Below are 12,328 nucleotides of genomic sequence, written 5' to 3'. Positions count from 1 at the left end.
TGTATCCTATATCCTATCCTATATCCTATAATCACCCACTCTCCACTCATTCATCTCCCACACTCCCTTCATCATCAGCTGCTCTCCACTCATTCATCTCCACCTGCGCTCCATTCATTCCCATTCCCTCATCACCCACACTCCATCCATTCATCACTCAACACTCCAATGATCTCCACTTATTCACCATCACCTGCACTGCAGTCATCCATCACCACCAGTGCTCACTCCATTCTTTCCTCAACCTTCCAACCTCCAATTATCTTTCTCCATCCACTTTGGTGCCCTACATCCATCTTTCAGTCTCCATTCCCTATGGAGTCTACATCCACACATCCATCCTTCACTCTGCATGCACACGTCGATGCCATTCTCTCTGGTTCTGGAAATAAGAAGCAGACTCGGGTGGTAAACAGGTTTTTCTTTATATGAGAATCTTCAGGTGAAAGGAAGGAGACAACACCTGTAAAATTTTTATTTATTTTGAAAATTTTAGTATTAGTATTCATCCCTCTATCCATTCTTCAATCTCTCTCCATTTACTCATCCTCCAATCAGCATCCTTCCATCTCCATACTTGCATCCTGCACTCTTCCTGCACAGTTTGAGGCCCTTCTGCCCGGTTCTAGAAATAAGAGGCAGACACAGGGTGGTAAACTGGGATGGCTTTATGTAAGGATCCTCAGGCGCACATTTCCTCAGGTGGGAAATGCTGAAGAAGCACACCCTGCATGACGTGTTTAAATTCTTCAGTGATTTTGCAGATTTTCATTGGTATTTATTCATCATCCATCCATCCATTCTCCAATCTTCATCCATGCTCCATACATCCTCTAGTCTCCATCCACCCATCATCCATTCTGCATGTGTCCATCCTTCACTCTCTATCCATTCTGATGCCTTTTTCCCTGGTTCTAGAAATAAGAGGCAGACACAGGGTAGTAAACAGGGGTACCTTTGTATAAGGATCCTCAAGTGGAAAATGCTGGGGATGCATACCCTGCATGACTGACGCATGTGAATGTTAAATTTATTTTGCAAATTAGCAGATCTGACAAGAGCCCCCAGTTAGAAGAACACCCAGTGAAATAATGCCCCCAGCTCTGGTACACACTAGAAAATGCACCCCCTCTTTGGATTAGCATAAAAATATGCCTCAAAGAGCTGATTTCAACCTTGGTTTCCAAGGAATACCAAGATAGCATAGGGGACCTGCCTAAGAAAATACTGAAGCTAAGTTGATATAACAGGCTACAAGTAAATGTGTAAAGACTACAGAGAATACACACAAGGGTAAAAATCCATAGGAGTTTACTATTGCATCATACTTATCCTTTGCTGTGCCTTCTCTCCAGCATGCTTAACTCTGCCTTGAAAAGCCTGAAAACCACCATTCTCTCAGACCTCCAGAGCTGTGCCCTAAGTCAGGTCTCCCCTTTCTTTGGTTCCAGGACAATACTAAATAAAGCCAGCACGCAGAAGAGGACCGTGATGAAGGACCGCTATGGAAAACATGTTCACATAGAAGAGCTGGAAGACACCCCAGAAGCGCTCCCCAGGGATGACCTCCAGCATGACCTCCAGCAGCTTCTTAGGCACTTCTGCCGAGAGGACTGGGCACAGGAGGCCAAGTGAGAAGCTGCCGCCCCTGCACAGCGCCACGTGACCCCTCCCATACGCAGCTGCCACCGTCCCCGGGTAGCAGAGTCATCACTGCCACTCCTACCTGTGCAGCTGCAGTGAATTTATTTCTCCCTATCCCAAGTTTCATTTTGTGCTGTTATGATTTTTCACCCTGTAAGCTAATTTGTGACCAAAGATAGCATCCTTCAGGCAGGATGATTTATCCGCCACAATGGCACCCTGTCAGCGTCACCACTTGTCCCGTCCCCCCGCTCTGGCACTCGCTTACTGACACGGCCCCTGCCAAGCAGACTTCATCGACAGGCCTCTTCCTCTGACTGTGTCCGTGCACCGTACAAAGGAGTTGATGTGTGAACTGTAAATAGCAGAGTATTTGAACTCATGAGACCGCAGAACACTCACTGCCCGTTGGTGTCGTGGTTCCGAGTGCGGTGACCCCGTGGAACGCTGCATCACGCGGCGGCAGCACCCGGACTGCAAACGCTGACTGACCCAGGAGGAAGCGCTGCAGGGCTACCGAGTACTAGGACTTGCTGCTCAGAGATCCGGTCTAGGCAAAGGCTGCCAGAGTCAGGCACAAGGCAGCTGCTCACATCAGTCACAGCTGACTGTGGCCATTAATAGTACAGACACCTTCAGACAGCCACTGAAACATCTCCCCTCCAACAAAGACAAAATTTCACACTAGGTACCCAAGTTGCTAGCAGCTCTACCTGCAGCACGTTCGCATATGGTATTAAAGCCTATAGATCCGGACCTGTGGTGGGGTGTAGTAAACAATCCTAACTCCGGTAGTTTCCCGTTTCCATCACCGCTTAGCCGACCTCACCAACCGGCTGGGGGTGCTTCCTGCTGGCCACTGCACTGTAGATAATAACTACGGGACAAAGACTTACCCACTATACAAGGAGAATAATTAGGTCACCGTGTTTTATCGAGATTGCCTCTTAGCTGATACACGCATGTGGCATTTGAAGGTCAAAGCCAAACCCTCCTAGAACCATGTCAGCTTCTCGGCCCTCTTAGCACTGAGCGAGCAGTTTTTATCTTCTGATCGAGTGTTTTTTAAAGAACAAGTGCTCACTATCCTCGGCAGCCCATTTCTGTTAATATTTGTTATGTAACTATATATTATATATATTTCTAAACTGACCCTGTGAAAACCACACTAGCATGTCTGCACTTTTATTTTCCGAAAGGGGAACATAGGGATCTGAAGTTTTGGGTGTTCTATACCTTAATATTTAATGGAGGGAGCTCTGTAGGGTTCTAGCATAACATGCATACACACAAACACACCAACTTAATGCTTTTCAACAGCTATTTCAGTTTTTTAAGAGTAGCCTCAGTAGCAGAGTAAAACTAACCCTCTACTCTAGGAGCAATCCTTTGTCCAAGCTTATCTGGCCTTCTACAATTAGGTTTTTTTTTTTTGTTTGTTTTGTTTTTTTTTTTCTTATGACTCACTCAGTGCTCAGAACAAGGGCACTTCCTCATTAAGGTAATGATGCCAAAAGCATGGAAACATCTCTGGAGTTCTGGCTTCCTGTGGGCAGAACCACCTGAGATGCCATGCTGACACTTTTTGGGCAGGCAAGAAAGGAAACTAAAAGTAAAAGTGTTTTGGCAGCCAAACCGAATGAGACCCGTGATGAAACATCTCACAGCGCATCGTGGCTTCCTGACTGTCCGAGACAGCACAGGAGGGTCTTCAAGGATGGGGCTCTCAAGAAATGCATTTCTATTGTGTTATTTGCGGTGCAGATGATGTTCTGTGTAACAGCATAATGGTTATTCACCTCTTACTTTGATTTTTTGCTGTGTTATCAGAGAACTTGAATACTGTGAGAAGAAGTGAATTTTAAGTTGATGAATCAGCATCTTGTTCCCATGGTGATAACACTAATTGAATATATCTATGAGGGCATGTATTAGTTAAAAATTAAAAAGATACAACACTAACAATACATAGCTGCAATGTGTACAATGGCTGATTTAACTAAATAAAAATGTACAAGTGTTAAATGTAGCAATGATGGCTGGCTCACTTTTACTGCCCGCACGGGGAGCTCAGCTGCTCTCCGAGTCACAGCTCCTGTGTGCCCAGCTCGCTCGCTCGTCACAGACACAGCAACCCCTGGTCAAGGGCACAACCTAAGCCAAAAGCTACTCTTCCCTCTCTTTCTCCTCCTTTCCCAGTGACAGACAACAAGTCCAACAATCAATCAAATCCAACTCAAACCTGCACTCAGCAAGCCAACAACCCCACCTTAAAAGAAACCACAGACGCTTCCAGCACACAAGGGTCACACTGGCCTGAGGTAAGCGGGGAAAAACAGGGAAAACTAACAGGGAATTATGGAGACACACGTGCCCGGGTGAGCCCCACTGCCTGTGCTGGAGGGCATGACAGCAGCAGGGAAACGGGAGACACAACAGAGGCAGGCTAGCACTATATGTTTTTAAATCCCAACCTGATCAGTTTCACCCAAAGATGTCAGTACTCCCAAACAGAAGCACTACTTTGCAGAAAGATGCTGGCCACTTCTCCTTAATACCTAAAATAAACACCTTTCCTTGAGTATTTTTTTGAACAAACTAGTCATTAAATCCAGGGACTGACTTTGCACTCAATATGCCCTCACAAGTAGCAACAATAATTCAAGTACTAAGTCCCACTTGCTTCCCACCTTGAGAAGCAAAAGGCTTTCTTTTTTTCTGTCTACAAATTACATGAACCAGAACCAGCTAAGTTTTTTTTTCTAATCTGAATCTAACACAGCTCAACAGTAGGGTTTATTAGCAGAGCCTGTTATGCCCTGCCTGTCTTCCCAGCAAATCCCAGAAGATGCTGGTGGGGCTCTATGACTGGCTGAGAGTTCTTTACTAAATTCCACCATCCCTGACAACCTTAGTGGTAGCTGTGTCCTTCCATTGATGACTTTGTATTTTTACTTAACATTCCACATGACTGGACTACAAGTGGTGGGGCATCCTGTGGGCACTTCTAAAACACATGGATTCACCACACAGAATTCAGTGAGCTGGAAAACACAGACAGACTGAATTCTCTGCTGACAGGTCATGCCATGGACAATCAGTGGATTTTTATAGCTATAAACTATATACTCCACACACTACAGCCTGTGACTTCAAAGTTTGATAGTGGGCAACTTCCAAATCCAGTACATTTCCCTAAGGAAATAAACCCAAATGGCTTCACCTGCACCTTAAAACATTCACCATATCCTAGATCGGACTCTGCAATTGCTGCACATGCTTGGCACAGGAAGCAGCATCTGAGAACAGCCCGAAGCTACAACAGTTGTTGGGTCTCAAAATATCTGGTAAAGAGGTCATTGGCTGCAATTCTTGTGAGTGCAGTGACAACGCCACAAAGAGCAGCTGCATCCTCAGCCTCTGCTCTGTGCTCCAGTCCCCTACACAGAGCTGGCTTGGCTTGCCAGGCCTAACCCTGTCCTCAGCTCGGAAGCAGCCATAGGCACAGTCCTGCTCCACTTCCCTTGCCAGCTCCAGTTCTTACCTTTGCCATCAGGAGAGGATTACACTTCTTGGAGCCTATCAAGCATGGGGGGAGTTACCTGGGTCTCTGCAGGTAAAGGGAGTAAGGGCAGCTATGAGAAAACACATTTCTTATGTGTACAGGGAGGGTGTGAGGGGTACCCCTCCTTCCACGTGCACACTGCAGGGCTATGGAGACACAGCAGGAACCCACAGCTCATTCCTTCAGCTGTTACAGTGACAGCCCCAACAAGGACACGCAGCCACACAACCACCCAGGCAGGAAACCTGCTCTGCACCACCTCGGACCTGAACCCATTTATCCCACTCAGCCAACTCAATGTCTAGTGAGGGCACCCATTCACTTCCAAAAACAAGTGACTCCCTTTTCTCTCCTGCTTCCTGGATCTGCTCCATTAAATCCACATCCTTTGCGGTAACCTTTAGTCAGTTTTGGTTTTGTTTCTGTTTGTTTGGTTTTTTTAAATAAATCCAATACCTCCTTTGTACATTGACTGAGTCATTACCTGAGTGATCATTGTGTGAGGCCAAGCATGTGAAGCTGTTGCTTAGTTTAAGGCTAAAGCTGAGCTTACCTGTCACCTTGCTCCCCTATAATGGAATTAAAAATAAATTAAAAGAGAAAACAAACACACAGAAACATCTCAATCAAATTAATCAACTGGTGTTTCCTCTGCTTCTATTGTTCCAGCAGCTGGCTGGCTGTGAGGATTTTCTTTTCTTCTTTGTCATATCATAGCACATCTGTGTTATTATGTCTATAGGACTCCAGGGGACCTGTCAGAATAAAACAGGATTAAAGCAAACAAAAATTAAAAGTGGTTATGAAAGCCTGCAGAAGTGCTATAAATCTGTCTGAAACTTCCTTGCTGCCCACAACACCCCCTTGCTTCATGAAGCCCAGAAGGAAATATCAGAACCTACCAGCAATAAAATAGCAGTGTCTCCCAACATGCCCCTCCCCAGAACGTGTGGAGATGCCTCCCCTGGAGTGGGATCTTCCCTCAAGGTTATTCCTCAAGGCTGAGGAATAAAACAGGCCCACAGCTGATGGAATGGATGAACAGTACTCATCTCTACAAATTTGTTTTACTAGCTTTAAAATCATCACTTGAATATTCCTTCAGAAACAATGCACTATATTAGCAGTTCTAGCTACTCTCACTGCCTGCTACACCACTTTGATTAAAGTCTTTTAGTTCATGTATTATCGCATTAAATAATTTCCTGTTTTATATATACAAATGTGGCTCACTATCCCTGACCCTGCAGGCTAGAGCTCCAATTACACCTGTATAAACCCTTGGACACAAACCATGGACAAAGGCCATGACCCAGACCCTTCTCAGAGGAGAGGTTCAGAAAGCCTGGGGGGCCCTTCTGCAGCTCTGGACCCTTCTACACTAACCTCAGCCTGCAGCTCCCACTCTGCCCCAGACAGCCACGACCCCCAAAAGAAGATATCAATGACAACATTTACCTAAGTTCTGGAGAGGACAGGGGAAAGCTGCCTTGGAGACAGCCTGCTCTTTTTCACGGTCCACACAAACAACCACTGCATCTGCAGAACCCCTGTGACTTCCATTAGCAAGCTGCTGGCAAGGCAGTAGAATCTTTCCAGCCATTCATCCCAGGTAAGGACACAGGCTGCAGCCAGCCCTCCCTCCTCCACACGATGCTGCCTTAGCTCAGAGTTGCACAATACAATACAATATACAATGAAAAGTCACTGCTACTAACCAGCAGGACTGAGCTGATGATATTGAGTACTAATCTAAAGTCAGAACTGGCAATAAGGACAAAATCTCTAAACCCTCCTCATCCAGTCAGCCCAAACAGACAGAGGCCAGTACTCATTTCTATTGTCATCTCCAGTGCTACAGGGCAAACACTTAAACACGGCTTAAAAGAGCTAGTTGAACTTTTATGAGGTCAGACAGAAACAACCTCCCAGCTTTCTCTGAGCAGAACTGACCTCCTACACGACTCCTGCTGAACACCACTAGAGTGCAGCAAACCATCAGTATTTCATAGAAAAAAAATTACTCCCAAGTTTTCTTGTTGGTCTTTTTTGTTTGGTTGGTTGGGTTTTTTTGCAGGCAAATACTTCCATATTGGCACAAAACTTCTCATCCTTTATTCCATGTTTAAGAATTTAAAGAATGTATGTATGTTCTTTATGTACTCAGAGTGCTCCCATGCTCCCACCCTTCACTGGATTCTAAGGTTTGCAGACACAGAATATGAGGACTCTGCTCTGATCCGTCTAGAACCACTGCCTGCAAACCCTCTCAAGGTTTGGGTTTTTGTGTAACAGTTTTGGGTTGGCTGTTTTGGTTTTTAGTATTTCTTCCTAATCTGTAAAGTTGCCCAAAAGTTTCCCCCCTTTTAAATTTCATTTATAGTCATGCAAATACGTTCTCTGGGAAGAACATTTAAAAGAAATTTAAAAAGGAAAAAGGTGAGCAGTTTCTGCCTTCTTATTTCTATCTTAGCTGACTAAACCCAGAGAAGGTTGTAAAGGTAAGGCACAGGTTGGACCACCTGGTTGGACCACCTGGGGGCTCAGCCCAACCGACCCTTTAGAATGTTTTACACCAAACCAAAACTGCTGCCAGTGTTTCACCAACCACCCTGGGAAATGGGACTTAGAGATGCTGTACTGAAAGCACCATCTCTGTATTGAAAACCCTCATTGATTGTAAAATTAAAATACATTCCAAAGACTTTTCCGTGGCTTTCCACAGCAGTATCAGAGTTCGTAGATAGTTACATAAATTCAGAAATACAGAGAAACCACTTGCTGTTGAAATTTGAGAGACCAGGTTACGATCCCACAGATTTGATACTTTTCCCTTTACCATACAAATCAACAGGCTAATCATCAGTGCAGACTAAGAACACAATTCTCAATTTCATTTTACAAAAAGCTATCTTTCATGGAAATAGATCCATAAAAAAAAACCCCAACAAAACCATGCATGACATAACCACATCATTTTGTGATACAAATTCAACTGATACTCACTCAAATGCTCCTTTTTCCTCATACACCTCTGCAATACATGATAATCACATCTCCAGTACAACTACTCCTGTAACTAATTAATCAGATACTAATTAACTAATCAATACAACTAAAAATCAGTAACATATTTTTTTCAGTTGGTTTTTCAAGACTCTTATCAAACAAGCCATTTGAAAATAAATCAGAAAAGGGAAAGGATACAACCCCCAATATCACTCTCCCTCTTCCCCTATTTCTCCCAACACATGAAAATACCATGATTACACTTTAACATTCACTTTTAACAAATAAGTTTTCATCATTTTTCTTGCAGTCTATGAATCATTCAACAATATCAGATTCTTCTCAGTTACAAGGCTGAAATTAGGCAAACATAATTGCAACCACAACATATTTTTGCTTACTTATCAGATGGAGGGAGAAACATGACTCCCACAGCACTCCAGTGGTGGAAATTGCAGTGTGGTTCATCTGCTTCTTGCACGAGGATTTTAACAGGCCACAATCCAACATTTCAAGTTTATTGACAAAGTAACTATTTGTTCAAACAATGAAACCCACATAAGCACATCTCAGTCACGTGCACATCTGAGAAAACTAGTTGAAAACTTCAGAGCTAAATTGTGGCTCCATCTCTGCACAGTGGCACCAGAACAGCAGTGACTGACAGGCCATTGCCAGTAGAGAGATGTTTTAAGTGAACCTCACATAAAACAGTACACTTTTATCATCATTCCAATACAATTAAGTATTTCAGCATTTATCAATTCATGAAAAAAAAGTGAGGAAACAGAAGTAAAATGTTATTTTCCATAAGGAGTAAGCCATTATTATTACTCTGATAACAATGAAAGATTCTCACTCTTGTTTCCTGCTAGTGTGACCAGGATGAACAAGAACAGGTGGAAATAATCAACAGCAACCAGAGCATTTACATAATTTCTTTAAGCTCTGAAAACACTTAGTCTAATCAGCACCTTTTAAGAGCCACAAAAAACTCTAAACAGCTCATTTTCTTTTGTAAAGATGTGGACAGTTCTGAACATACTAAAAACTCATTAACATTAAACTCCTGCACATATGCAGTAAAATTTCAGGAACACTAAAAACCATTACCCTCATAAACTATACTTTCATAAAAAAAACAAACATGAGCAGCAGAACCTTTGTCACAAAAGGATGCCTAACTCCAAGCCTGTGAAAATAAACCAGCACATTTAAATAAGTTGCTCTCACACTGTGACTTGTACATACTTCAAAGCTCCTAAAATATGAAACACATCGTTTAAACAAAGGCCCATATGCTCCAATAGAATATCAAGAGAGCTGTGTGCCAGCACAGGTGGAAGATCACCTGGCAAACAGATATTCCATTTTCCACACATAAAACACACTTGAAAAATTAAAGTCTCTTCCTCATGGCACAAGAAAAAAACCAAACCACGTTTGCTGGCAGATCACCTCTAGGTTCTTTTTTCTTTGCTGTATAAGACACAAGGCCCCAAGCCAAATACATGAGGGCCCAAGCCCCCCTCGCTGATGAGGGCCCCTCACCCCCCTCACCTGAGGTGCGGGGACCCCTCAGCCCCCTCACTCCCCTCAGCGCCCCCTCACACTCCCCTCACTCCCCTCACACTCCCCTCACACACCCCAGCGTCCCCTCACACACCTCAGCTCCCCCTCACACACCCCAGCGTCCCCTCACACACCTCAGCTCCCCCTCACACACCCCAGCGTCCCCTCACACTCCCTTCACTCCCCTCAGCGCCCCCTCACTCACCCCAGCGTCCCCTCACACACCCCAGCGTCCCCTCACACTCCCCTCACACACCCCAGCGCCCCCTCACTCACCCCTCACACACCCCAGCGCCCCCTCACACTCCCCTCACACACCCCAGCGTCCCCTCACACTCCCCTCACTCCCCTCAGCGCCCCCTCACACTCCCCTCACTCCCCTCAGCTCCCCCTCACTCACCCCAGCGTCCCCTCACACTCCCCTCAGCGCCCCCTCACTCACCCCAGCGTCCCCTCACTCACCCCAGCGTCCCCTCACACTCCCCTCACACACCCCAGCGCCCCCTCACTCACCCCTCACACACCCCAGCGCCCCCTCACACTCCCCTCACTCCCCTCAGCTCCCCCTCACTCACCCCAGCGTCCCCTCACTCACCCCAGCTCCCCCTCACACACCCCAGCGTCCCCTCACACTCCCCTCACACACCCCAGCGTCCCCTCACACTCCCCTCACTCACCTCAGCTCCCCCTCACTCACCCCAGCGTCCCCTCACACTCCCCTCACTCACCTCAGCTCCCCCTCACTCACCCCAGCGTCCCCTCACACTCCCCTCACTCCCCTCAGCGCCCCCTCACTCACCCCAGCGTCCCCTCACACTCTCCTCACTCACCTCAGCTCCCCTCAGTGCCCCCTCACACACCCCTCACTCACCCCAGCGCCCCCTCACACTCCCCTCACTCCCCTCAGCTCCCCTCACTCCCCTCACACTCCCCTCACTCACCTCAGCGCCCCCTCACACACCCCTCGCTCCCCTCAGCTCCCCTCAGCCTCCTTACCGGTGAGGGCCCCCCACCTTCATGCACAAGGCCCCCCTCAAACTCCCTCACACCTGAGGGCCTCCTCACACCCTCACAACAAGGCCCCTCAGAAAATAAAATCATGGAAAGCCACACATTTTATCCAACTTTCTACAACAGAGTAATCTGCATAACAGGACCAAAGCCCTGCTTTCCCTACTAGGAGCTCAGATAAGCAGAAAATGAAATCTTTAAAAAGCATTCATGGAGCTTCAGCAGCTCCTGGCAGCCTTTTCCCCCCCCACCCCACTCACCCACAAATGTTCTTTGCCACACCATATTCCCACAAAATGTACAAGACCACCGAGGTCAAGACTCACGGTTTGTAGATCCCTCACAGGAAAATCTGCTCTTTCTCACCAAGACTCAAGCACCCCAAATTCCACAGCAAATTCCTGAAAGTTTCCCCTGAAGGGAATACAAAGCCAACCCCACACAATGGGCAACCATCTCCCTCCAACCGCCCTCAGAGAAATGAGGCAACTGTGCTCCCTCCTGATGGGAAACGAGGAACACCTGGCACCTTGCCCAACCGTCCCACACGCAGGTGAAGAGAATCCTCTAAATGAGGGTCAGAGCTAAACCACCTTTAGAGAGCCAACCCAAACCCTTCTGTGATAACTCAGCTTCAGGTGTGGCTATGTTTACTCTTTGGAATGGTAAAGGAGAATAATAAAAATAATGAACAAATCCACACCAAATGCACATACATGTGAAGTCACTGCAGCTAAGGACCTACAAGAAAGCTGGAGAGGGGTTTTTGGCAGTGGCAGGGAGTGACAGGAAAGGAGGGAATGGCTCCAAATGGACAGAGAGCATATTTAGATTGGATATTAGGAAGAAATTGTTTCCTATGAGGGTGGGGAGGCCCTGGAAAGAGTTGCCCAGAGAAGCTGTGGCAGCCTCAGCCCTGGAAGTGTCCAAGGCCAAGTCAGACAAAGCTTGAAGCAACCTGAGATGGTGGGAGGTGTCTCTGCACATGGCAGAAGGGTCAGACTAGATGAATTTTAAGGTCTTTTCCAAACAAAAATCCATGTATAGTGTATGGTTCTTTATGAGTAATTTCTAACTGGTACCACAGGACATATTTACTCTCTGTGTTTTGCTTCCAAGAGCTTTGGGTCATTCATTCTGACATTCAGCAACTTAATTCCTCTTGGATAGGAGGTTTGTGGCTCTGATGCTCCCTGTGTACAGGTGCAACCACTGTGCCACAGACACCTGCCAGATAAAACAGTCATCCTTTCCCAGACACTCATAATAATAACAACCTGGTTACTGCTGATAATAATAGTAATATTTTACTATTTTTAATATTATTATTATGTCCTCTAGGTAACAGTATCAGAAATACCAGGTGTGGCTATGGATGCACTACAACTACATCCAGGAGAAAGTAATCAGGTTATTAATTCAGGAGGGGACTGAGGCAAAGCAAGGTAGAATGATGGCAAAAATGGAGAGCCAGATAATGGGAGAAGGGATAACAGAGGCAGTGAACCAGGCCTGGGCTTGATCACA

General features: G+C 46.0%; 1 protein-coding gene across 6 annotated transcripts in view; it reads left to right on the top strand.

Annotated features, from left to right (window-relative positions):
* The window catches only part of ANK2 (ankyrin 2), a 187,533-nt gene extending 183,860 nt beyond the window's left edge, over window positions 1-3,673 (top strand). For all 6 annotated transcript variants that reach the window (XM_079306251.1, XM_079306246.1, XM_079306250.1 and 3 more), the window contains one exon: window positions 1,452-3,673. In XM_079306251.1, the coding sequence (XP_079162377.1) occupies window positions 1,452-1,466 (15 nt within the window). In that variant the 3' untranslated portion in view covers window positions 1,467-3,673. The remainder of the gene's footprint in view (window positions 1-1,451) is intronic.
* The last annotated feature ends 8,655 nt before the right edge of the window (window positions 3,674-12,328 follow it).

The sequence above is a fragment of the Erithacus rubecula genome (assembly GCF_903797595.1).
Source record: "Erithacus rubecula genome assembly, chromosome: 5".
Lineage (NCBI taxonomy): Eukaryota > Metazoa > Chordata > Aves > Passeriformes > Muscicapidae > Erithacus > Erithacus rubecula.
This window is presented reverse-complemented; position numbering and strand designations above follow the sequence as displayed.